General features: G+C 36.0%; 5 protein-coding genes and 1 non-coding gene across 7 annotated transcripts; 2 read left to right on the top strand and 4 right to left on the bottom strand.

The window, feature by feature from the left end:
- Nucleotides 1-1,849: 1,849 nt before the first annotated feature.
- Nucleotides 1,850-6,621, top strand: LOC116018914 (calmodulin-lysine N-methyltransferase). 2 transcript variants are annotated; one of them, XR_004098626.1, is made up of 9 exons: nucleotides 1,850-2,028; nucleotides 2,101-2,305; nucleotides 2,867-2,946; nucleotides 4,118-4,178; nucleotides 4,277-4,392; nucleotides 4,656-4,788; nucleotides 4,870-5,171; nucleotides 5,978-6,062; nucleotides 6,510-6,621. XR_004098626.1 is itself a non-coding variant. In XM_031258953.1 (8 exons), exons 1-7 carry the CDS (start codon nucleotides 1,932-1,934, stop codon nucleotides 5,147-5,149), a joined length of 972 nt encoding a protein of 323 aa, XP_031114813.1. In that variant the 5' UTR covers nucleotides 1,850-1,931; the 3' UTR covers nucleotides 5,150-5,171; nucleotides 5,978-6,341. The 2 variants fall into 2 exon arrangements, 1 of the variants encoding a protein (XP_031114813.1); XM_031258953.1 differs by lacking the exon at nucleotides 6,510-6,621 and having other exon boundaries at nucleotides 5,978-6,341.
- A 2,230-nt stretch (nucleotides 6,622-8,851) lies between these two features.
- Nucleotides 8,852-10,920, bottom strand: LOC116020941 (thaumatin-like protein 1). Its single transcript, XM_031261515.1, has 3 exons — nucleotides 10,473-10,920; nucleotides 9,244-9,919; nucleotides 8,852-9,143 (listed from the first exon to the last, which is right to left on the bottom strand). Exons 1-3 carry the CDS (start codon nucleotides 10,525-10,527, stop codon nucleotides 8,900-8,902), a joined length of 975 nt encoding a protein of 324 aa, XP_031117375.1. The 5' UTR covers nucleotides 10,528-10,920; the 3' UTR covers nucleotides 8,852-8,899.
- A 4,627-nt stretch (nucleotides 10,921-15,547) lies between these two features.
- Nucleotides 15,548-16,992, bottom strand: LOC116019939 (cold shock domain-containing protein 3-like). Its single transcript, XM_031260337.1, has one exon. It carries the CDS (start codon nucleotides 16,476-16,478, stop codon nucleotides 15,768-15,770), a length of 711 nt encoding a protein of 236 aa, XP_031116197.1. The 5' UTR covers nucleotides 16,479-16,992; the 3' UTR covers nucleotides 15,548-15,767.
- A 407-nt stretch (nucleotides 16,993-17,399) lies between these two features.
- LOC116019938 (ferredoxin--NADP reductase, leaf-type isozyme, chloroplastic) lies at nucleotides 17,400-20,072 on the bottom strand. Its single transcript, XM_031260335.1, has 9 exons — nucleotides 19,776-20,072; nucleotides 19,191-19,425; nucleotides 18,931-19,064; nucleotides 18,614-18,692; nucleotides 18,423-18,514; nucleotides 18,225-18,302; nucleotides 18,085-18,147; nucleotides 17,745-17,979; nucleotides 17,400-17,659 (listed from the first exon to the last, which is right to left on the bottom strand). Exons 1-9 carry the CDS (start codon nucleotides 19,878-19,880, stop codon nucleotides 17,592-17,594), a joined length of 1,089 nt encoding a protein of 362 aa, XP_031116195.1. The 5' UTR covers nucleotides 19,881-20,072; the 3' UTR covers nucleotides 17,400-17,591.
- Nucleotides 20,073-20,334: 262 nt separating this feature from the next.
- TRNAI-AAU lies at nucleotides 20,335-20,408 on the top strand. Its single transcript has one exon. It is a non-coding gene; the product is annotated as a tRNA-Ile (tRNA).
- On the bottom strand, nucleotides 20,354-25,417 carry LOC116019937 (calcium-dependent protein kinase 28-like). The gene is made up of 12 exons (XM_031260334.1): nucleotides 24,752-25,417; nucleotides 23,899-24,029; nucleotides 23,733-23,774; nucleotides 23,493-23,604; nucleotides 23,339-23,417; nucleotides 23,063-23,232; nucleotides 22,648-22,774; nucleotides 22,211-22,326; nucleotides 22,015-22,122; nucleotides 21,775-21,837; nucleotides 21,284-21,457; nucleotides 20,354-20,954 (listed from the first exon to the last, which is right to left on the bottom strand). The coding sequence occupies exons 1-12, from the start codon at nucleotides 25,112-25,114 to the stop codon at nucleotides 20,781-20,783; spliced, it is 1,659 nt and encodes a 552-aa protein (XP_031116194.1). The 5' UTR covers nucleotides 25,115-25,417; the 3' UTR covers nucleotides 20,354-20,780.
- Between the last annotated feature and the right edge of the window lie 1,178 nt (nucleotides 25,418-26,595).

Consider the following 26,595-nt stretch of genomic DNA (forward strand, 5'->3'; position numbering starts at 1 on the left):
AGCTTAAAATTGAGCAAAAAATTATCAATGGGATGCTGGTAGAAGATACGGAGTATCCGAGTAGATGAAACCGACAAATGTGAGGATGACGAGGATTGACAAATGACTCAGTTACATGTTGTTCCGATTTGTTTTACATTTATGTGGAGTGGTTTAGTGGTAGACCCCAATTAGGTACTCCCATTGTCCATTGTTTTGTACCAAACGAAACTGATCCTTTCAGTTCCTTTTCTTGTTTTTTTTTTTAATCAAAATGATTTTCTTCTTAATCTAAACAAAATGAAATTGAATGTGACATACTGTATATATTAGTATTTTTTATGCACGATGTGCTTTAATAAATGTCCAATATCAATACTCTATAATAATAATAATAACAACAACTGTAAACGCGAAAAATTGAATTCAATTGAATTGTATATATTAAATTTAAAGTGTATCGGTTACAAATAATATGTATCAAACAAAAGGGGTTACAAATAATATGTATCAAACAGAAGGGGTACAAAGGCCTTCCAGTACTTGATATCCTGACGAGATTCCGACAGAGTTTCAATATGCAGACCTTCAGAACTCCATTTCTTCTAATTTGAAATCACTATTAATAATGGTGAATGTAGGAGAAATCTAACAAATTTGATCCTTTTTGATAATTCTCAATTTAATTTAAATATGAGAAATGTATTGGAACACTATAACATTCAAGTTCATTATCCATCCTATCTTCAAATCAATTAAAATTATCCACAATTTCCTAAATTACATGGTCCACATACATTCTTGATAGGCTAAAATCAAGTCAAATCCGCTAATTAGGCAGCCCAATTAATGCAAACGATATGGTCTAACTCAATTAAATATTCTACCATCTTTGGCCGAACAATCCAGTTACTCTTAATTAAGTACTTAGACCAATTAAATATTTATTGGACAATTTAATCAACCCAATTAAATAAATATTAGCCCAATTCAACAAAATTAAAACATTTAATTACCGACCAAGGCCCAATAGCATATAAATCGACCCATTTAAAATTTCAGTGCCTACAATAACAATAATAATGTAAACCATTCTTATGAAATTGATATTTATATTTTATGAAATAAATTATATAGTCCTTCAATATATAATGTATATATATATATATTATTAGGGATGTCAAAGTTGGTTGAAACTTGCGGGTTGGCCTGCACATGCCTCGCGATGGGACGTGTTAGGGCCACAAAAGATGGCCTGCAAAAGAACGGGCTTGGCCTGCTAAGAACCGCATTCCCGCGCGAGTTGCCCCCCACACACATATATATACACACACACTAGGAATCAAAAGGCTTTAGTAAAATGATGTGGAGTCATTAAGGATGTGAATTCTCCATTCTTTTTGAAGATTTCTTGGAGAACTGGATATGCCTTGTCAAAAATAAATAAATAAAGATGCTCATGCTTTGATCATTACAAAAGTGAAGAGTATTTACTAAAGACAAAGTCAAGTGCTACACATCTTTTAAAAAAGAATATTAAATTTATTTTCCATGCATTTACATTTATTAATCAACGGAATTGGAAGTTGATGATGTTGATTTCTTCGATAACATTTTTAAATATTTGTTAGAAAAACAAATGTCATCCCGCGAGACCTGTCAACATGCGTGGAACAGATTATGGTTACACAATTCTTAGCTCGTGAACTTGACGAACCAACCCACAAAAGCGAGCAAAACATTAAGCTTGCGGTGGAGCATGCCGGCCCGCTTTGACAACCTTAATTGCCATTACATTATATGATCATGCTCATATAAGGGTCAAAGTGGCATTCAAATAATTTAAAATTCTTAAACGGCGTCGTTTATTCCGTATACGAATCATTCGTCGTCGCAAAGAGGAACTGAGAACTGGAACGGGAGTGTTGAATCAACCGGAGTGGGGGGAATACATGGAAGCGATAGACTCTAATTCAAGCACAAAACCGTCATCGCTCAGATGGAAAATCCTTCGCCGTGCTCTTCTTCGTCGCCCGGCATCCAATCTAGGTCCGATCATATGTCTAATACGTAATATAAACTCTGTATTTTGCAAGCTGTATTGAACAAAGTTCTTCCCAGATAACCAATCGGAAACGGGCTCTGGTGTTGAGCAAATATCGAGAAAGGCGACTCGGGGTTTCAATTTGATACCGTGCAGTTTTCTGGAAAATCGTTCGGAAGAAAATTCAGATTCTCTGTCAATAAAAGATGCAGTGAGCAGCTCAAGAGATGCTCCTTTCTGTTACACATTGCCTCTTCCCAATTCTCCCCAGCTTGTTCTGCAGTGAGTTCGCATTTGAAGTTCTGCACCTTTGTTTCCCTTCATATTTCTTACTGTATAATCTATTTCATCATTAGGCTTCATATTCCCATTTCCATCTATTGTATTTGAGCTTTCTATTGTTCTTTGAATATGTTATTTAATATTTATACCCCATTTTCACTGTTGAAGTGGTTGTATGCTCGTCCTTTATGCATCATTCCATTGTGAACAGAAAGCATGAAACTATATTTTCACAGTTCATTATACAATTATATGCAGTTGAGAACTACTATTTTTATCTAATTTTGCCTATGAAGTTTCCTCTTCTAAAATCTCACATAAGATTTGAGGGAAGTTCTATGTTAGGTACATGTTTGATAAATATGACAAAAATAATACTATGAAACTTCCCTATCTGTAGCATTGCCTTTGCACTGTTTGCATAAAAAAAGGAATTAATTATTACGGAGTATTATTTTTTGAGAATAGATTTTTGAAATGTGTTCAATTTTTTTTTTCCTACTATATTCACTTGGTTTTGGTTTCATTATGTTGATTTCTTACTTATGGATCTTGATGCAGCCAGAGAGTGAATGATCTTGTGGATCTCAACGACTTTGAGGTCTGTAACAGGTTTAATATTGACAACACTGGGCTTGTTTGTAAGTTTCCTATGAACTCTAAATCTTAAATTTTCAGTTAACCTTATTACTCCGTATTATTTTTTATCTTGTAATTTTACGCCTTATTTGCTATCTGTATCCATGGTCTACTCTTAAACATATGGAATTTGCTATTTCTTTTCCTTTGACCATTGCTTATTTATTTATTATTATTTTTTATATAAATATAGGTTCATGTCTCAGTTTCCTTGTGCATGAAATTTTTGTAAAAGATAATTGACTTGTAATATATTGAATTTCTAGCACTTCCTATGTACATGGTTTCTTTGTTCTTATGAAGAGAATTAGGAAATAATGTTCTCTGATACTCATAACAGTTAATTGATATTTTAGCGCCAATTTTGTAATAATACTTATTATATTCTTGCAAATAAGAGAGATGATCTCTATTATAAGAGTGAAAGCATGAATTTAGAGTGTGAAGCTGCTTTCTCTACTCTACAAGTGATTGAACTTGGACAACGTATGCTATTAGCTTGTTTAGCTTACTGCTAACCTGAAAAGGGCAATTTCCTGTTAGAATGTACTATAAATTTTGATGGTGGATATGGTTCACCTTTTCAGCGAATGGCTGTTGCCAAGACCCAAATCCACCACTGAGGTCTATTTCACTCGAATAATGTGGTTCAATTCTCACAAAAAATAATTCACTAATGATATGGGAAACTGCTGGCTAATAGGTGCTCTGTGTGTGAATGAAGTGAAGCCTCAAGCAGCCACAACTTTTTGCACTAAGGTTGCAAAAGACATGTAAAATAGGTTTATATTGCTGTTTGGATTGTAGTGGCTGATATGATGAATTTTGTCAAGGAGCTGTTCTTTATTAGGAGAGCCTGCAAGGTGAAAAAAAATAAAATCATATGGAGCTTCTAGGAAATATACCAAGTACCCTCACGACTTTTGTGGTGATTTTGGATTAAATTTTTTTTCTTCATATTTTGAGGGGTTTTGGAATTTCAACTCTTGTGCATAGCTGAAACATAAGTGCCCAACCGTCCCATGCTTAGCTTTTTTGTAAAGTTTTTGTAGGCACCAGCTTGATTTGCCTTTTTTTTTTTTTTTTTTGGTGAGTAAATAATTGCATGAATTTTATGTACTAATATCAGTTAGTGCTCAACTGCTCAACTTTCTTTACCACGTTGTTGGGTAGGTCAATGGCCGTCTGAGGATGTCCTTGCCTACTACTGCTTGTCACATGCAGACATGTTCAGGTTTGTAGAGCCTGCTGAATTTCATGTTACAATTTGCATTTTCAATATTTATCATTATAACTTCAACTCCAATTTGTGCAATTATTCTCCTCTTTTAGGCATAAAAGAGTGATTGAACTTGGATCGGGATATGGCTTAGCTGGCTTAGTTGTTGCAATAGCCACAGAAGCACTAGAAGTTGTGATCACTGATGGAAATCCTCAAGTTGTTGATTGTATCCTTTGTATCTGGAATTCTGAAATGTTGTCCGAGAAAAATAAACTCATTCAATTTGGTTACTTACTAGCACTGAACAAGAACCAACTGGTAAAACCATAAAGTTTATGATTATTGATCCACCAAACTGCCTACAAAGTTGATCCATGATGTAACTCCTTTACTGGATAATATCTCAGTTTCTGTTGTAGTTCTGATTTACATTTTTTTTTCCTCATTCTCTATGCAAGCAGACACTCTTTGGATATCTTTAACATTCAGATATACAGCGTAATATAATTACCAATTCAAGTGTGTTTGGTGGTACAGAGGTTAAGTCAATGGTTCTGCATTGGGGTCAGGAAAATGTCTCAGATATCTCTAATACCTTTGATGTCATTATTGCAAGTGACTGGTAATTAAGTTTTAATTCTTGAGGCACCTTTGTTTTTTTCTCCTCAAGTCACCTTTTGCCATCTTCATTTCTATTTTGCAGCACATTCTTTAAGGAATTCCATGAAGGTCTTGCTGAAACTATGAAATTCTTGTTAAAGAAAGAGGGTCCCTCTGAAGCACTACTTTTTAGCCCTAAAAGAGGTGATTCATTGGAAAAGTTCCTTGCAAAGGTTGAAGGCAGTGGACTGAATTTCAGCATAGATAACAAGTATGACACAGAAATTTGGGGGCGTCATCAGAGATTCCTTTATGGTGATGATTCTTGGCCCAATTATGAGATGGATCACTGCTATCCTTTGTTGGTCAAAATAACGTGGTAAAAATTCAACACATGGAGGGGAGGTAATCTGATCACTAATTTATGTATATCTTTTCTTCCTAATATGTTTTTTTTGTAATTGAATTTTTTCACATTAGAGAAGTTGGTGGATTTGTTATCCCCAATATCCTCACAAGATATTAAAAATTTCATGCATTTATGGTTGAGCTATATGGTGGATCAATCTTGTTTCTTCAACTTTATTTAGCCAATTCTGCTCCCTATTGATCTTTTTCTGGGAGCATGGTGGCCTGGCCATGTGCTAATAAGTTTGTTTAGTAGACTATTTACTGCTTCCTTTCATTAATAATAAGTTAATATATGGAAAAAAGCATTTTTAGCCCTTCGATTATGCAGGTCTCGCTGTTTTAGTCTGTCTTTCAACTATTACAAAATACACACCTTACTTTACAAAAAAGTTGTAATTTTCGCCTTTCAGGTCTGCAAACCTCCATTAACACAAAAAATAAAAAATAAAAAAATAAAAAAATAGAATCATATGTGATTTCTACCAAAAACATATGCTAACCAGACATGGAATCTGAGCCAAATTGCAATAGAGATTCACAGTTTTGTTGCTCTAGGATGAAAATCACAACTTTTTTTGTAAAGCTAGGGTGTACTTTGGAACGGCTAGAAGACACTAGAGCTGCATAATTGAGACTTGAGAGGCAAATGCTTTTGTCCTTTCAATATAAACCTGCATATGGTATATAGGATAAGGAGATATGATATTGCTTTCTTTTATTACTTGAAAGTGTTTTATCTGTGGAATGGATTGAAAGATTAGAGGGAGCATTGAACTTTACATCCTGACAACCTGACACAGGAATCAACTTCAACATGAAGAAGTTGAGGGATTTGATCCACAAATCATTTATAATTCAAAAGATGCCGGTGGAAGATCAGAGAAGGTAAACTTCTGAACTTCGGGTCTTGATTTGAATTTGCTGTTCTCTTGTGGAGTAGAAAAAGGTGTAGTGGTCCAGAATGTAGCTTTTGTAATTCCAGAATATGTTGAAAGGCTGAAAGTTACATTTCAGGATGCAGCAGCCCTTTTATCTTACGTTACTCTTTCTGAGCACAAGTTGGTTAAGAATCTAGAGGTCCTATATTGCCCTATATCTATAGTCTGATCTTTCAACTCATATCAACTCATTTATGCAATTAAGTTTTAGGCGTTTTCAACTTTATATTTCCCTCTCTATATAATTGCAGTGGCCAGTGGTCCTTATTGCTTTCACAGTCGCTATATGCATGAGTCTTGTCCTGAAATATTCATGTTTGTGATCTAGTGAGAACTGAGAAGGTGACATTGTATATACAAAATTGTGATTGAGGTGAATTATTGTGAACTTTAGGCCTTGTCATGTTCCATCAGCTGAAAATTTCAAGAGTCTATTGATCAATCACGAAACAAAGGGCTGTCATCTTAGAATGGCCGTGCTTGTTGCAAAAGCATCTTCAATAAAATAATCTTGATTATTGATTAGTATTGCACACACTTATTAGCAATATGTAGATTGCTGGGGAATCCTATGATGCCTTGTACTTGATAGAGTTGTATTTTCTCCCTTTATACCTCTATACAGACGCAGGGTAGACACTATAGAAGTTCCAATAAGTTGCTGTTGGGTTTTGGACCCAATTGTTATATCGTGGACCAGGTCCACAATGAGGTACAAAATTCATGTTCATGATGCACAGAATTCATGTTCATTATATCGTGTGTATGTGCATTATGAACATGAATTTTGTGTATTATGTTAAGTTTTTATGTGTACTCAGCTATATAATTCTGTGTATTATGAACATAAATTATGTACTTTATGAAGTCAAATTCTGTATATTGGACTAGAGTCCACGATATAAATTGCGGTTTTGGACCAATGGTGCTTGAAGGTGTTAGGTGCTGGTATTTAGGTATAGGAGCCCAACAAGATCATGATGGATCATTATACGGTGGACCAGGGGATTCATATTACTGTTAGTTAGTCCAAAGTGAAAATCATAAAAGACAAGTTGAAGCAATCATAGCATTGAAGAAATTAGTTGTTTATTAGCAATTTAGGTGGCCTAAGAGCCTCATCTTTATGCCATTAGATTATAAAATGAATTTAGTAGTGATATAACCTATGATTTTGCCATTTCGTTGTAGCTTTGTTGACATATTATTCGTAGTGATGCATTGGTGGACCCCCACTATTTTCTTGATTTGTCTAGCAGAGTGATGAGTTACTTGTCACCTATGATTATCCATCCCATTTATATTTGAATATTGAATGAACCTGCTTGAGTGATTTATAAAAATTGATTTATATTTGAATATTGGATGAATTTGCTTATGAATGATTTAAAAAATTCATTTATATTTGAATATTTGATGAATCTGCTTATGAGTGATTATAAAAGTTGATTTCTATTTGAAGATTGGACGAATATGCTTGAGTGATTTATAAAAAATTGATTTATAGTTAAGCTAAAATAAGAATATTAAAATATTAAATTCATGCAAAAAATTGTGTGAAGTGGTTTTATACAAAGGGGGTGTTTGGTAAATAGCTGATAGCTAATTGAGTTAATGTGTTTGACTAGTTGATAGCATTAGTTAATTGTAGAAAGATGTTTAGCTGATTATATGTAAAATGACTTTCTCAAAAAGATGATCAAAATAGTTGTTTTGAGCAGCTTTTTGAATTTTAATATTTTGGAGCAATAAGTTGTTACAAAATACTAATTAATCAAACACTTTGTTGTTTAACTAAGTCAAACAGTTAATAGTGATTACATAAGTCAAAAATTGACTGATAAGCTAACTATGTTACCAAATATGGGGAAAATCAATTGTTAGATCTATTTTTATATCACATTTATTAATCAATCAAATTACTAGCTTTGTAAGTTGGTGTAATCCCAATACTCACTCTTTCAGAGTTTGGAACAACAGAATTGTGGATGAGTAGTGAAAGATTCCTTTATAGTAGTTTCCATTAGGATGAAAAACATGTCTAAGAATAACTTAAAAGAAATATATTCTTGTCTCATAAAAAATCTTGCTAAAATATCTTTATTGTTTGTGAATAAACAAAATCTATTCTTACCTTTAAGTTAAATGTCTTTAGAAATAATAAATAAATAAATAAATAATAGAAAGCGTGGAGCATTTTAGTCTTATCAATTGAAAGAAAAGGAACAACAGTGTGATGTGACAGAAATATTTTTTGTAGTACTACTGACTATGTGTTATAATGTAGTATACGTTTATAACTACTTTCTCAACCTGCTGAATCACAAAGAGTCAACATTGCTTCCGCTGAGGCTCGAATCCATCCCCTTCCATATGAGTGCACTCGGGTGCCACTAGTAGAGTACCTAATTGGAGTTGTATAAATTATATTGTGAATCATGATCCACCTTGCAATGTGGATTTTAATCTAAAATGACTTCTTTTTTTGTCAATAAACTCAAAAATTTATGTTCATAAACTAGGCACAATATATTCATAAATATTCAATCTGTTACATGCTCATAACACGCTTTTCATATGTTCAAAAACTCAAAGCTTAATGTTCATAAATTAGACACTATATACTGATAAACACGATGTCATTTTGAACTAGGTCCACGATATAACAACTGCTAGAGTTGTTTTTGTTCACTTATTTTTAAAGTTAGGAGATACCCAATTGATTAACATTTCTAATTTGGAATTAAAAAAATAGAATAAATAAATAAGAAAAATATAATAATTCTATAATAGCATAAATAAATTGTGTAGAACTACAAGAGCAATGATGGAAGAGAGAAATTGAATTGCAGTAAATGGGTGAATTGTTGTTGAATCTCCGGTGGCCAAACTTGCCAACCACGTCCCGTCCGCCAGCATCGCCGTCTCCCCCGTCCCCACCGCCGCCCCGGCGCCGGATCCTGATTCCGGTGCCGGCTCCGATCCTGACCCCGACCCAACTGTTGTACTCGAGTTCGACCCTTTTTTACTGCAAATATAGGAAGTTCATTCACCGATTAGGGTTTTTTTTTAAGAAAACTGATTTCTATAGATACAATTTACAAATTACTTGGTGAAAGGTACATTACCTAGCAGATGATGATGATGGAGGACAAAATGTGATGATGTAATCGGCGTCTGTACATGTGAAAGTACTGGTGGTGTCATCGTATGCGTAGCTATACGATTTAGGGCACACCGATTTGAAGATCTGCGAGTACACCGAAGGAGAACACGTCGACGGAGATCCGTACGCGCCGGAGCAACAATACTGCGGCGTCTTGAACGCGTCGCACGCGCTTCTGCAAGCTCTGCCGCCTTCGGTTCTCAGCTCCGCCGGACATTTTTGGTTCAAATCGTCGCCACAACCCGTGGGCGCGCAGGGACCCGACCCGCCGCCACTCACATCCACCATCATGGGGAGATTGAACCCGTCCACCAAGCTGACGTCATAGAAGTCCTGTGAGCCGCCGGCGCCGAGGGTGAACTCGGCTAGGGTCGCCGGCGGCTGTGCTCCCTCGCCGTTGCACTCCATTTGGCCGGAGCCGCAGTCGCCGGTGAGACATGAGCCTTGACCCGAATCGTCAAAGTTGCAGCCGGTTCGGCCCCAGAACCGGCCCGACCACCCGGTTGGGGCTTGGAATGTTCGAGAATTGCCTTTGGTTAGCTCAAACCCTGTGGCGTCTAGCTCGGGAGTGCCCAGAATTCCAGGCCACACTGTTTGCTCACAATTGTTTACAAATGTAAATTTTGCAGCTATGGCACCTGTTATGTAATGTAACAACATTAAAATGTGGATGTGATTTCATATTAAATACTGATGCCATTTCTATTTAAACTTTTTTACATTAAGTTTTGTAACATTTTGTGGTCTAGTGGCACGAAATGATTCTCTTAAATAATTTTCTGAACTGGGTTAAAATTAAACAGTCTGACCAACTTGACTAGAGTTGCTTCTAAATATATTATACTTAGTTGTATTGCACCTAGTATAACTAAATATATATCATAATTGGTTGTATCAGGTACTCTATTTTTCGGTATCTACTACCTTGGTTATTTCCTAATTTGTTCAACTTATATGGAATAATAAAATGAAATTGTCTAAATGATACAAAGTTTGTTACATATATATATATATCAAACACCTTGTCCTAAGATCGCATATAGTGACTCTCCCATATAGAAGGTTATGAGATCAAATTCTTTGTGTTTCAACAGATTTAAAAAGTATAAATGAACAAATACTACAATGTAATAGAGTTAGTTTATATATATATATATATATATATATATATATATTATGTAGTTTACATACCTTGAAAGCAGAGGAGCAGGACAAGGCTGGGAATTGCAGTACAGGAGAGAGCCATTAAGCTTGAAGATGGATGGTTTAATTTGGTCCTTTTTTGGTCCTCTGAGAAGAAAGAAGAATGAATATATGCTGGGTCACCTCAGAATTGAAAGGGGGAGAAATGGGAGATCAGAGCTTCAAAGTTGAAACAATGGGTTTTTGCAGTCAATTCAAGTTATTAAGAAATGATGGGAGATAGAGAAATTAATTGCAGTAGCAGAAGTAGAAATGAGGCTGGAATGAGTGTAAGTAGAAGATCAGAGTATATATACTAACTCAGCTTTAACCTCCACCACCCCAATTCAAGAAGCTACTTAGAGAAAATCAAGTATTTATATATATAAATATAAATATATTGATAGGAATTGGGAAAAGTTGGGTGGAGGAGGAGAGTGGGGGCTAATTTATAAGTGGCCTTGGAGACCCTTACCGGCTTCCTATATATAATAAGCAATTTATACAATTAGGTTGCATACCAAATATCAATGATTTTTTACCCGATCCTAAGGGACCCATTTGTCTCTATCTTTAAGTCCCGTGAATGAGATAAATTAAAATTACTCGAGTAATAGCCCACTGGGAAAACTACATTATGATTTATGAAGAATAAGTTCAATGTATGAATTTTACTAATTTTGATAGTGATGGCCGGTTAAAATAGTATAAATGTTACATGTGGTGCAAATTTGAGTGCCAATATATATGGTTAATAATGTTGCCATGCAATGGTCAATCCATATGGCCTGGTGTATAGTAGGTTTCTGTTACGGTACCATTTGATTTATTGTCCGAAAGGAATGAGAAATTTAATGGGTTGAATTTGAAGAGTTGACATTCAAGTACAAGAATCATGCTTCACCCATTTGGTCACTACTTTCAAAGTATTATCAATGATTTCTCAATCCAGAAGAAAGTATTTTGTATAGTTAAATTAAGGTATTGTGAGTTTCTGTGCGTCGTAATTAATTGTAGTCCATCATTATTGTTGTGTTAAACGGGTATGAAACCGTATCAGTATCATTCTAACAGATTCAGATAGTTCTATAGTTAATTGAGTATGAGAAAAGTTTTTTTTTTTTTTTTCGAGTACTACTGACTCTGTTACAATTTAGTATCTGTTCATAGTTATTTTCTCAAGTTTGAGAAAAGTTTAATACTCCATAGAAGCGTATTTTACTTGTTGTCATCCATATTCATTGCTATATGAATAATAAAGAGAGTATAATTTTGAGATTTAGTAATATAGTTTTAATTAATTATTATGATTTAAAAACAACTTGTATGGGTCAAAGAAGTTTGATCACAATTCACAACATAGATAGGAATAAAGAGAAAAAAAATAAATAAATAAAGATTAGTATAGGAGAGTGGACAATGCGGTGGGGAAGAGGTGGTGCCACCTGTCCCCCCACCGCACCAATTGTTATGTAATTTAGTGGCACTTTCGTTTCACTGTTCGTTTCTGCCCGTTTTTGTAATATATTATCCGATCCATCAACTGACGTGGCAATATTCTTTATCTAAAAAATTTAATAAATAAAACGTGGCTAAGAATGGTTGGATATGATATTTACTACACCTTTCTCTCTCTCTCAATCATGCCATTTCATCATGAGATTATTGTGTTACAATTGGCTTACATTTATATTTATATTTATAGCATCTTCTTTTTCATGATTTTTGTCAGGTCATTTAGAAAGAATATGGGGAGAGAAAAAGAGGGGGAAAAAAAATAGAAGAGAGAAAATCATTGTAAAAAAATGCATTCCAAGAAGATTTTTGTTTTTATTATTAAATCTCTTGTGTGCATGGCATTTCGCCCTGTCTACCTACTGAACCATTGAGTTACCGTGATTTACATCCTCTCAAATACTCTATCTGGTCGGGATCGGATCGAGATAGATTAACCTTTCTGAGAAGATGTGGTAATAGTGAATGATGTATATGTTAATTTAGGGAAAGCAATGGATAATTAAGGTGGTAGGTGAGTAGAAGGGGTTTTGGCATTATATATATTCCATGAGAGAATTGAGTGTTGATACTTGCATCAACATCTTTAATCTTTTTGGTGTGAGTGATGTTCTTTGAGGATAAGTTATATATGCTTTTGGCATCTCCTCTCATCTTTCTAATTAACATTTTCTTCGCCAAAATTCTTTTTCCCACCACTTTTATTAAAGAATTGCGTCACATGCCACTGCAAATCTGCAATGAGCCTCAACTTTCAACTAAAAAAAACATTCCTTCTCAAAAAGTTCTCCACAGAATCCTTGTGACCGAAGCCTTTTGTTTTGTTTGATTTTATAATGGGAAAAGCGTCAAATAGACGATTAAATTTTACACCAAAGTATAATTAAACCTATAAATTTTTTAAAGTACAATTAAACACTCATTCTTGCATCTAAACCCAATAGCCGGTTATCCGCCTGGAATAAGGTGACAATTTTAAGGAAAATTTCAACGACCAGCGAATGGTTGCCAGCGATGGGAATGAACAGTGATCAACCGTGGTTAATAACGGTCAACGGCGATAATTTTACCAGCAACATATTGGTCACCGGTTGGGTCTATTCAACTACCGTTTCCTCTCTGTGTGTATATATATATAGAATATCACATGCAAAAAGAAATCAAAGATAAATATTTTGAGGATAATTAAGAATATAATAATGCAATAATAAAGAAGACACAACAAACAAAAGTAGTACTGAACTATTGATGATCGAAATGGCATTGTAGACTATACTTTTGCTTTATATCTTCATATTGTGCTTCCTCTTATATTTCATTATAATCCACAGAACATGCTAACAAGTTTGGTGTCTATCGATCTATTAGTTTGGAAAATGGTGCGCAATGGAGTAAAGTTTTCGCTACTTGTCTTAAATTAATTTATTTGAGTAAAAAAAAACCTTTTTTCTGTTCTGAAACTATGAATATATAATGTATTATATTAAACAATCAAATAATTAATGAACTTTTATTACAATCCATAGGTTAATCCCTATAATAAATTATAAAAATCAAATACACTATGTAAGTATCACAATTTTAGTTATAAGTATTATAATATTTATCATTAATAATAATCATCACAATTTCACAAATAAATATTACAATATCTATTATAAATAATACTCCCTCCGTCCCATTTTGGTTGTCTGATTTGTTTAACGAGGCTTGACTGAAGTTATTTTTAATCAAAATTTTCATATTATTCAGTTTGGCATTAATATATAAAATTTATATATTTAGAAACTACATTAAAAGTACTATTAAACACACAAAATTAAATTTAAAAATAATAAAAAATTACTAAAGAAAATAAGCAATGAAAAAAGAGTTAGTTTGACCAATGAATAATAAATAGGACAGGTAAAATGTGATAGAGGGAGTAATTTATTATTTTAAATTAGTATTAAATTTTCTATAATAAGTATTATACTTTATATCATAAGTAGCAAACAATTATTAATTAGAAAAAGTAATGAAATAATTCTAAATAAAAAAAAAGTATAATTAGGCATGTTAATCAAGAAAACTAAAATGTTTCTACCTAATTAATTTCTCATCAAATTATAAACATCCAAACACAACACAATAAACAAGTATTTAAAATGAAGATGTGTTTTATGTGGTGATATCTGAGTGGCAGTGAAAATGACATGCACCTCTGGGTTTGCCAAGCCAATTGAAACAGCCAAACAAGAATTGGGTGGGGGAAGGAAAAGGACAGGACTCAATACCTCCAAAACATGTATGGATGAGAATTGCATTTTGCATTTTCAATTTTCAATCTCCATTTATTTGTTGTGATTTTGTGTGTGTATTACTAGCCTTATAAAACAATATTAAATTATTAACTCCCATTAAACTAATCTTTCTTTCATATGAGGCCCAAAGCATGTTGCTCATATTGATAAGATTTCTAAGCCCATTTGAAGAATGATAGTGTAGATCAAAATTGACAAATTCTACTGGTTGCTATTAGTTACATGGTTCAAATCTCAGATGCATCAAAACTCTATTCTGCTTTCCTATCTGACTTCACTCTTAGCACAGCCTCTTAACCCTTGAACAATACTGTATAAAATATGGAAAGAGTGACTCCAAAAACCAATTATCTCAAGCAAATACAGACAGTTCACTTTTGATGGGAACTCCATCAAAGAGTTTTAAGTACCCATTTTCTGCAAACAGGTTTATTAATTATGGCATGAATGGCAGTAAAGATGGTTGCACCTCCACGCCAAGGTACAAACTCCACAAGAAGATTTTCATAACATACAGCACCACACTTATGGCTTCCAAGATGTGTGCATAATCAGCAACTCTAATCAGTAATCACTAGTTAAGACATTTTGATTTAAGGGAAAGTCAGCTGCCGCTACTCAACGGTGGCTTTCACCCCTTTGGATGAAACCCGGCTGCCTTGTGATCATAGGCAGAAAAGGACCTCTAATCAATCACAAGTCCTCAACCGCAACCCAAAGGTGTCTTTCATCCTTTTGGGTGAAACCCGCCTTGAAGAAGGCCACTAAATAACTCCTATGGAAAGTCAAGCTGAAACCTTGTGGCTACCAAATCAACAATTCGGGGTTATGGTTACCAACTTAGCTGGGTTGCCCCCTTGTTATAACATCTAGCCTAGCCAAAACTTAAACCCAAACTCAAATTTGTGACATTTAAGCCAGCTAAACATCCAAGCATACAGTTAGAACAATGCAGCAAATAATCACCATTATAATTTATGTGCTTTGAACATCCATTGCCACATATGGATTTTGATTTCTAAGCAACTTAATAGATACTCCAATCATAAAGCTGACACTGAAACAAACAAAATCATAGAGAACAACAAATGTGATTGACTATACTGGTAACAATGTAGACTTGATTATAAGACAAGATACCTAGAAACCATTCTAGGGCTTCATATACTACACCACAGTTTTGATATAAACAAGTCACATATACACAAGCAAATAAACAAGGTGAACCATATATCAACACACTATAAACAAGAACACAGAATAAAATATGCCAACAACCATTTGTATATATTTGCATTCAGATCACCAGAGAGAGAATTCCCTTTGCAATACAAAAACAAACATATACTCCATAGCAATGATTCCAAAACGACAAAAATCCCATGTATAAGATGGCCTTCAAAATGTTTTAAATGGCAAAACTAAAGACAATAGAGGGGAAATCATGTTCAAAAGAATGGGGGAAGCATTATCCAAGAGCATATGATTATGTATGGGTACTGTTTTGGTTGCATTCCCTGGCAAAGTGGCCCGGCTGTCCACATTCATAGCACTTTCTAGATCCGCCACCGCCGCCGCCTCCAAAACTGCCGTAACTGCCGCCGCCGCCGCCGCCATTACAGTCCCTAGCCAAGTGCCCCTGCTGGCCGCAATTGAAACAACTTCCTCCTCCGCCGCCGCTTCCGCGGCCACCACTAGGGCAATCCCTAGCCATATGACCGTAACCGCCGCAGGTGTAGCACTGTCCACCGCCACCGCCGCCGCCGCCGCCTCCACCACCGGCCCGATCGCAATCCCTAGCCAAATGTCCAGTCCTCCCACAGGTAAAACACTCTCCTCCTCCACCACCACCACGATATCCATCGCCGTTCCTCCGTTTATACCCGTCTCCTCCACCGCCACCGCCGAATCCGTAACCGCCGCCGCCGCCGCGGCTATATCCCCGACCGCCACCGCGTGCGGTCTCGAGCGGCGCACCGTCCGGTCCAGTCACATCAGTCGCCTGATACCTCCCTCCCTTCTCAATCACCACGAACTCCACATCTTGACCTTCGTGAAGCGTCCGAAATCCTTCGGTCTTTATCGCCGTCTGATGCACAAACAGCTGCTCGCCGCCATCCTCCGGCTTGATGAAGCCGTACCCCTTCTGATCACTGAACGTCACCACCGTCCCTCTCGATCTCCTCTCCTCCGCCATTGATCGATCACAAATCAGATTATAGTATGAATGCGTGTGAATGTGCGTGTGGTAGTGTTTATATACTAAATATTCGTGGCGTAGAGGGCGGGCTAGCTAATCGAAACCCTAATACTCCTCATTTTGCAAAATACCACTCCCTAAACACAAATTTATTTACATATCTCCCTCTATTTTGAATCCAATTCCTTTCATGCCAAACTTATTTTGAATTCAATATCACACCTACTGGGACAACCTACTGAAGCACAAATAGCGTCAATATAGCGCCTACTAGGGCAACCTATTGAAGCACAAACTCCGTTATACTGTAATACTTGGCACAAACTCTGTTACTGCATAGTATCTTTTATGCAGCACAAACAACGTCAATATCGCGCCTAATAGGGTATCTATTGGCGTAGGGACAACCTATTGAAGCACAAACAATGTCAATATCGTGCGGCTGTAGGGACAACCTACTAAAGCACAAACAACGTCGCCTAATAGGACAACCTATTGAAGCACAAACTCTTTTACAATATGATATCTGTTAGCTTACAGCCTACTGAGGCAACCTACCTTACTAAAGCACAAACAGTGTCAATATCACGCCTAATAGGACAACCTACTGAAGCACAAACTCTAATACAATATAGTATCTGTTAGCCTACAGCCTACTGAGGCAACCTATCGAAGCACACAGAATCAATATCACTGGACTCAAACTCATGACTTCCTATTTAGAAGAGTCACTTTTTGCCACTATATCAAGGTCATTGGACAAATAATTTCAAATTAAATAAATATCTGTCAACAAATCTTCTCAAAATTATTGAAATCCAATGCAATTACCACACACATACCAAAAAGAAGGGCGTGTAGAGATATTAGAACAGAAAACTAGAGAAATGGAAAATTAGAGAAAGAGAGACAGAAGAATTGAAGTGAACGCTTGCCTGAGAGGCCTGGGAAGACATTATTTGATGAATGGAGATTAGATGGAGAAGAGGAAAATTTTATAGGAATGCAAAATTACAAAGGAGAGTTGTTATGTGATCTATCTACATGGATGTAGTAGAGGAAAAAGCACATAAGACAATGGCCGGAAATTTGTACATTACAGCAAAAAATTTAGTAGACTTCCACGTTCCATTGCTCTGCCTTCTTCAGTGTTCTCTTGTATTCTGCCCAGTCAATGCCTAAAACAAGAAGAAAAAGAAGAAGAAGGAATATAAGAGTTATAAATGGAAGGAAAATGAGGACATTATTTGGACATTATGTTACCATCTCTAGCAGCAAGTGAGGTCATAATGTCATCAATTCCCTTCTCCATGCCCTTAAGTCCACACATGTACACAAATGTGTTGTCTTTCTTCAGCAATTCCCACAGCTCTTCCGCGTATTGCGCCATTCGGGTTTGGATGTACATTTTCTCGCCTTTCTCGTTCGTTTGCTCTCTGCTCACCGCAAAGTCCAGCCTGAAGTTCTCGGGAGCCTTCTCCTGCATCTTCTCGAATTCCTGGCCACGTTCAGCAGAACAGACTTTCAGTTGAGACAGAACACGTTTTTCGATTTGGTTTCATAGCACTGTTGATGAAAATTGAAAATTGAAAATTGAAATTACCTCCTTGTAGAGCAAAGAGCTGCTGGTGGGAACACCCAAGAAAAGCCACGCCAAGCCGTTGAACTGCACGATTCTTTCATCAGATCAGTTACTCCGCTTTTCCTATACTAAACAGAAAATTAGGTTGTTGGTATATGTACCTTGTAGTCATCGTGCTTCTCGAAGAACATCTTCCACAAGAATGAGCGGAAAGGGGCTATTCCAGTTCCAGTGGCAAGCTACAATGATTCGAGGAGAACGAGAAAAACATGAGTTAATGGGCAATCAACTGAAGCCAACAACAATGCCAAAATCACGATGTTGTAAGACTACTCTTCGGGGCAGGCAATTATATGTACCATTACAACAGTGGCGTTGGGATCCTTGGGCATGAGCATCTCCTTCCCAACAGGTCCAGTAATCTTCACTTCAGCTCCCGGTTTCAAGTCACCTGATATAGAGAGTGTAACAAGTTACATGGCTAAATGCTTATTCTACAGCATAATCTACTCCATATGATCCGAAGATAATAAGTGTCATCAGTTCTTACATAAGAAGTTCGAGCAAACTCCTTTAACGATTTCACCCTTGTCATTGGTGTAGACAAGCCTTTTGACACACAGAGAAACCTGTGTAAAACATTTAAACTTTAAACCTATTCATCTTATCAAAGAAGAGCAGACTTAAAGAGTGCAGCAAACTTGGTGATATTTGACTTACATATAATGTTCAGTCCTAACAGAGACACATAATTCGGAAACTATGGCTATAAGATTCAAGATCTATTTAACTTAACCGGCATTAAAAGTACAATATAGACACCCTTTTCAATTATGCCATATACAAATTTTAGTTACATAAGCTTACAGTCTTGGAGTCTCCAAAGTCACCGAGGGCACTGCTGGCAATTGAGTACAACCTCAACTTGTGAGGCTTCCCATTCGCGTCAACTCCATCAGCAATAACCCCAATAGATTGTCCTTCTCTGTAAGGGACTTCCCCTAACAAAACCCGAAACACAAATCAGCCCGACTACACCAAACTTCAATTAAAACTAATCAAAACACCTGATTTGGACATATTATGTAACAAGTGAATAGCACGAGATCGAGCAACCCGGGCCATACCCTCAGTACTGAAGACCATGTGCCAAGTTTCACCAGGGGCATCATCTCCAGTGATCTTGGTGTTAAGAAGGCATCTCCCTATGTAAGGCTCTTTTGGCTTGAACTTGTTGGTTACTATACCCTCATCCTGTTTCTTGGAGATCTTCTCAACCTTGGCAGGAGCCTCAGTAGTTACCTGAGCTCTAATGGACACCAGTTTCCCACCAGATGACACATTTCTATAGTACAAAGGCACCTACCCAAAACAATTCAGTTCCCTTGTCAGAATTATTATACACAAAACAGTACTTCCACAGAAGAAAAAGATCTAACAAAACAATTCAGTTCCCTTATCACAAAGGTTATCAAGAAAAGAGCCATTCCACACAAGAAAGTAAAAAAGATTGTAACTTTAGGCAAAAAGTGAATGAACCCATCAAGACAAAGTGGCAAACTCACAAACCCAATTTTGCTATCTTATAATATGTAAAAAAAAGATTGTAACTTTAGGCAAAAAGTGAATGAACCCATCAAGACAAAGTGACAAACTCACAAACCCAATTTTTCTATCTTATAATATACAAATTCAGGCAAGAAAAACTGTACCTTGTTGAAGCAGACTTTTTCTGGGGAGATGATAGAGGTTCTGCTAGCAAGAGAGGAAGACTTTGATGAAGGAAGAGAGACTGCAGCACTCACTGCAGCAGCCATTTCTGTAATAAATGGAGAGGAAAAACAGTATAGTAAAGAGATCAAATGGTAAGGGAATAGTGGGAGGAAAAGAGGGAGAGGGTGGGATGTTTTAGGGGGAGTGAAAGGATTAAGGATTGAGTGGAGGATATTTGAGAGGCAAAGGCAGTGGCAGGTGTGAGGATAAGAGGTCTAAGTAAATGTATGATTCTCAAAGCCTGACTCAAGTGATTGCAATAGTCTGCTCACTCACTCTGTGGATATAAAACCATCACATTTGATTCTCCGACTCATACCCTTACCAAATAATAACTACATGTCACACATTGGAGCTTATAAATAATTATATTTTATGATTGGGAAGAAAATGGATTTTGCATGTTTTAAGATTATTATTTTGTCAGTTAGTAATTTCTCTAGTTCACTCTGAATAAGTTTTGGTCCAAATATGTCTTTTTACAAAAACATAATAACTGGCCTATTAGCTCAGTTGGTTAGAGCGTCGTGCTAATAACGCGAAGGTCGCAGGTTCGAGACCTGCATGGGCCAAATTTTTAATATTTTTGTAATCCTTACATTTTATTGAACCAAACACTTGATAAGTCAACACTAAGCATTTTTTCCACACACATTACATTGCACAATTGCATATTTCACTTTGCAAAGGAGACTCACAACACTAAATAGCTATACCACAAATCCACAATGACCAAATTAGGAATGCCATTCATCCCTTTGTAGGCAGGTGGCAACTCCATGTCGAATGCTTTTGTGGAGGGAAGATCGAAGCAAAGACGGGCAATGCATCCCTCGGCTACTTGCAGATGAGCGGAAAAAGCAACTGTATACGATGACCCCGGGGCAGAAATCTAGGAGAAAGGAACACTTTGCTGCTCTAACGCATATCTCCATAAAAACTCTTCATTTCGAAAATCCTCTTGAACCCCCTCCCTTCACGGAGGGGCTAGTAATGGTCTGTGAACTCATACTTGCAGTTCTTAAAAGCCTGCGGAATTCTGATAAGCTTATTTTCCCATCTTTGTCAATGTCTGCTTCCTCGAGAAGTGGGTCTATGGAACCTTTTAAGCCCGTATGCTGCAAGACATTATTGTAATTAAACAGACATCCAAATGTGTATCATGGATTGTTCAGCTACATTAATATTGCCTGTTTTGAACTCAAAGCGAAAGTGCATCTGATCTTAAAGCTTCTAAAAGTGTGCCAAGTAAGCATCTTTTCTTTTCTTTTTTTTTTTAATCGAGATTGACACGTGAAATATATAAACAAAATATATGGAAATGAATGTAAATTTCCCTTTTTTTTTCCCCTTTTTGCCTTGGGGTGGGGGATGGTATGCTCTAAATCTTGCAAAGTAGAGGAGCAAGCATATGCACTTATTAACCAGTCAAGAATAAAATGCTGACCATTTTAAGTTCTTCGGGAGTAATAAATCCATCTCTGTCAACATCAAATTTCTGAAAAGCAGCTTGTGATCTTTGCAGCCATTTTTCTGAGTTGTGTTCCTCCATCTGATGAACATGTAAAGTGGCAGCAACAAACTCGGTGAAATCTATGAGACCATCAGTATTGACATCAATCTGCAAAGCAAATGCCTATTACCAATCAGGAACCGTGGGAAGTTAAATCGAATAAGCACAACAGATTAACGCTGTTCAAAATGAAGCTTCTTTAGTTGGCATGATATTCATGAAAGTTGCAAAGGAAATCTCGGGGACATATGATGCAATAGATGCTTCAAACCCAAGCATTTCCTCCATTATCACTCTAAATCTTGTCACCATCTTCTCCGTTTTTTCCCCCCTCTAAACATGCAATATATGACATACACAAGGGGATTGATGAACAGGTAGGTGTGGGCCAAAATAAAGGATGCTTAAAACTCGAATGAACATACCGCTTGAAGAATCTCAATTACGCGTGAGTCTTTCATTCTCCATGGAAGATCCTTAGCAAGAGCCTGCATCATAACTCTATATATGATCTCCCAAACTATTAAAAAAAAAAAAAAAAAAAAAAAAAAAAAAAGAAAAAGAATGTGTTTGTACTATACACACACACACACACACATCTATACATATATATATGAGCATCAAGCACAGCCATTTTAGCCTTGCACTGTATGGAAGAGACTTACCTGTCTCATTTCTTCAAGACTAATGACACCATTTTTATCCACATCAATGGCAGCAAATTGATCTTTTAGATCAGCCAACTCCTCATCGTCTAGTGTGGTTGCTAATGCCTGCAAGATAATGAACCAACGTTTTAAAAAAGGAAAACTATGGTGGAGAGAATGGATTAATTTGAACTAAATGAATATATGAAATTACCTGTAATGCAAACTGCTTTAGGCGGCTGTATTTAACAAATTGCCGCATATTGGACAGAACAGAGATGTCTAGAGGAATGTCGGATGCATTACCACCTTCTCGGACCCACGGATGTGCTGCAAATTTTGGACTAGATAGGTGAAACAATCCAGAAACAGGCATCAAAAAAAAAAAAAAAAAAAAAAAAAAGAACTATTTCAAAAGCGGTACTAATCCACCATATGCTTCTCAAGCACATTAAGGAGCTAAACCAAACAATCATTAAATTCAACTACGGAATTGTCCAGTTTACAAATTTTTATTTTTTTTTAGTACTATTGACTTTACAATTTGATAATATAAATCTTGTAGAAAGACCTTCATAAACCTCCATGAACCATTTGCCACTGCAATTCTCTTAAAAATAGTAACTCCAAATGCAGAATAATAGGACTTACACAGGGCCTGGGCAGCAGTAAGTCTAGCACGAGGGTCCTTCACCAATAATTTTTTAACAAAATCTTTAGCACTGTTGCTTATGCTTGGCCATGGCTTGCGACGGAAATCAGGTTTGTTTCGTAGCACCTACAGACACCATGCACACACATAAATATGTATATATAAATGAATTCGAATACTAAAGTTCATAAGGCATGGATTAAATTAGGTTTCAATAGATAGCATGTAGAGAATATATTAGTCCAAGCTTATTGATAATACTAATCCACTATGTGCATTTTGGGCACATTAAGGAACAGTGGAAATATAAAGCAGAATTGCATCAGTCACGCCAAAATGGAGCTAGTTGAAGAATATAATTCAAAGCTTTAAAGAATTCATAGAAGTCACAGGGAAAAAGTGTCAGCAACCTACCTCCTTGAATATCCCATCTTCGGTTTTATCCCAGAAGGGCCGCCGGCCACAGAGCAAAATATAGGTTATAACACCAATGCTCCATACATCGGATTGAGGACCTGATCTACGTTTCAGTACCTCTGGGGCAACATAATATGCACTACCAACAATATCATGAAATTTCTTCCCTGCATTTTTATTCTTTCATGAGAAGTTCATAACTTGAAGATATCTTAGAGTAATAAAATATTAGAGTTAAAATGTCAAATAAAGTACATTCCAATGTCTAATCACCTGGTCTTATGAAATCTGAAAGACCAAAATCCGTGGCCTTAAGTGGAGAATCCTCTTTTGGTGATTTGAAAAGAAAATTCTACAAAATAAAAAGTTGACAGGAAAGCAGCATATACAGCAGCACACTTAAAGGATCAAATACTAATGTTCATACCTCTGGTTTCATATCACGATGCACCAGGCCATGTAAATGACATTCTGCTGCAACTTTTAGCATCTGCCGTACAACTATAGCTGCATCTTTTTCAGTATAACGGCTGTCTTTTCTGCTTAAAGGAAACTATTTATAAGTCCTATATATTTATCCTTCTTATTTAGGAAATCATATGACAGAGCAGATATTGCAACCTATGGGCTATGAATACATTCCATACCAAAAGTTGAGGAGACTTACTTTGCTAAAATACGGTCCAGAAGTTCTCCACCTTCACATAACCTTTAAAAAAAATTAAGAAAAAGACTTCAGAATAAGAGACATACTTGCAACAGCAGTTACATGATTATAAATAGTGAATTAACTGGGGTTCCATACAAATGGAGGCCCATGCACATAAACTTACTCCATTACAATATATACATAATCCTCATCCTCAAATGCATTATGAAATTGAACCACGTTCTCATGACCAGTTAAGGCCTTCAATATTTTGACTTCTCGCTTGACATCCTCAACTGCCATGGGAAGAAGCATCTGTTCACAAATCCGAAATTGTTATTATAATTGCTACCAAAATAGTGAGAAATACACACTTCAACTGCAATGTAACTGATCACACATTTTACTCAAAACATTTCAGGTTTGGACTATGAATTTACAATCACGAGTTGCATGACAGTCGCACATTTATTTCATGAGATCTTCATAGGTATGAATAAAAGAATTGGCTTAAAGGAACCAGTGAAAGTTCATAGGGCAGAACATCAGAATTCAGAACTAAGACTTGGGAGGACCCCAGTAAAGCAGTCAACCTGAAACATATCAGTGGCTATCTATAAATCATAAATGTGAAGCTCAACTATCAGCTTAGGGCTTTTAGTTAAGCAACAGAGCATGTCCTTCAATTTGGTATCAAGCTAACCCAAGGTCTTGAATATGTGCACCACCCGAAAAAAAGAGACTTGGAACCCATAAAAAAGTAATCGGCCCACACAGATGAGGGGCGTGTTAAGTATATACGGAGTAATATATAAACATATGTGTGCAGTACAACTATCGGCTTAGTCCTTTAGTTACTGAATCATAAGAAGTCCTCCACATTTACAGCAGAGAGGCACACAAAAATGATTGAGAAATTGGGAACATAATCTGAAATGAAATTCAAACTGATTTCCACTTTAGACAAAGTAGCTAATCAAATAGGATAAGCTATATCCAAATTTAAAACAGAGAAAAAAAAAGGAAATAATTAGGACCTTCTTCTTCTCGATTCTTTTAACAGCAACGCGATCTCCAACAGACTTATCAGTAGCAACATAGGTATATCCAAATTGACCATGTCCCAACAACTTCCCAATGCTATACCGCTTATCAAAATCCTTATCATACCCAAAATCCGTTCTTTTCCCACAAGGGATAACCACAGTTTGACTCCTGTGACTGGGCTTAACATTTAAATTCCTATATTTCTCGCATGGCTCTTTGGCCTTCCTTCGATTACACCGTGATCTCTCATCCTGTGCTGATGTGGCAGTGGTCTCAGACCGCGGCTTCGCGGTGGGATTGCTGTTGCTGTTGGAGCCACTAATTACTTTTGAGCTCGAAAGGCAAATACCCATTTCTCCAAATATGGATAAAACCCAAACTTTTGCTCAGATTCTTTGACCGATCAGAAGGTTCAGGAGCATAAGATGATTAAAGAAAATATGGGAAATGATGATCATTATACACAGAAATATAGGGGCGAATGGAGAATCAACTCCGCGTCGGTTTATACAGAAAGTGAGAATTTAGGAGGAAAGTATGGTGGAGCAGCCAAGGAGGAAGAAGAGAAGAAATTGCTGGTCAAAATAGACTTTGGAGGAGACAGCAGAAGCCCGGTCCCGAGGGAGGGTGATCCCCTGCAGGGGTTTGCCTGAAAAACCTCCAATTTCTTTCTTTTCAATATTATTTTTGTACATAATTATTATTGTAAACTCATGATTAATTCAAAATAAGTTGACAACTTTATTTTATTAAAGCATCCCCGATATAGGTTTTATGTTAATTTTTACATAACTAAAATTTGGTTATATAATTTGTAACTAATGTGAGCATTAATTTTTTTTTTCTTTTCTTGCAAAATACCTTGATTTTTACAGGAGGAAAAAATAAAGGTAAGAGAGAGCGTTGCGCGCCATAACGGACACGTGTTTCCCACGCGAGTGACCACCAACTTACGGCCACTCTGAAATTTTTTTAAAAAATTGTCAGAACCTTTTTTTTTTCTCTCCCCTACTTGATTTTCTAAAAACCAACAAAAAGTCTTGACTATTGAGGATGCTCTTAGTAGACACAGAGTAGGTTCAAAGAGAGGTCAGATTTGTACCTCTTACACCAAGTAGTCTTTAAGGCAAAAGCGGTGGAAACTTTTGAATCCAATCCTTTAGTAATAATTATTTGTAATTTATTTTTTTGGAATATGTAATATAATACTTCTTTTATTTGTAAACATATTAATTAATCAATATATAAAATATATCCTCTTTTATTTGTAAAACAATGTCTTAAGAACGAATAGAGTGACATGCTACTTGGAATAGTGCAGTGATGCCATCAAATCACAAGTTATTTAACTAGATTTGAAAATGATAAAAACGGTTAATGGAGGAATAATTAATGAAAAATGCTGTTTTTACCTCCCAACTTTTCCCTCATTATGTAGCTTTTCATTCATTAGGAATGATTGATCCCAATGAAGTTACTATATTTATTTTTTTTGCAACATTTGGATTATTGGATGTCTGATTTCACTAACAAGTTATAATTAGGAGCTAAAATATAATTTACCATAAAACATGGATACCATTATTGCATTAATACTTTAAAAATTGGCAATAGAAGCTAAGAAAGAAACTAAACTATTGCCCACTGAACAAACTACAAGCTATCAAAGTTTATCCATTATTTTACTTTTTTTTTTTTTTGCCCACCAGACACCATGTCAATAGATTTTATCACTAATAATTACGAATATAAATAATTGTTAACTTGTATTAAAGTATGCAAATTTGTATACATGAAAATAACTCCTTTCGTAAATGCTACAACATGTTAAAGA

This window comes from Ipomoea triloba, chromosome 5 (assembly GCF_003576645.1).
Source record: "Ipomoea triloba cultivar NCNSP0323 chromosome 5, ASM357664v1".
NCBI classification, from domain to species: domain Eukaryota; kingdom Viridiplantae; phylum Streptophyta; class Magnoliopsida; order Solanales; family Convolvulaceae; genus Ipomoea; species Ipomoea triloba.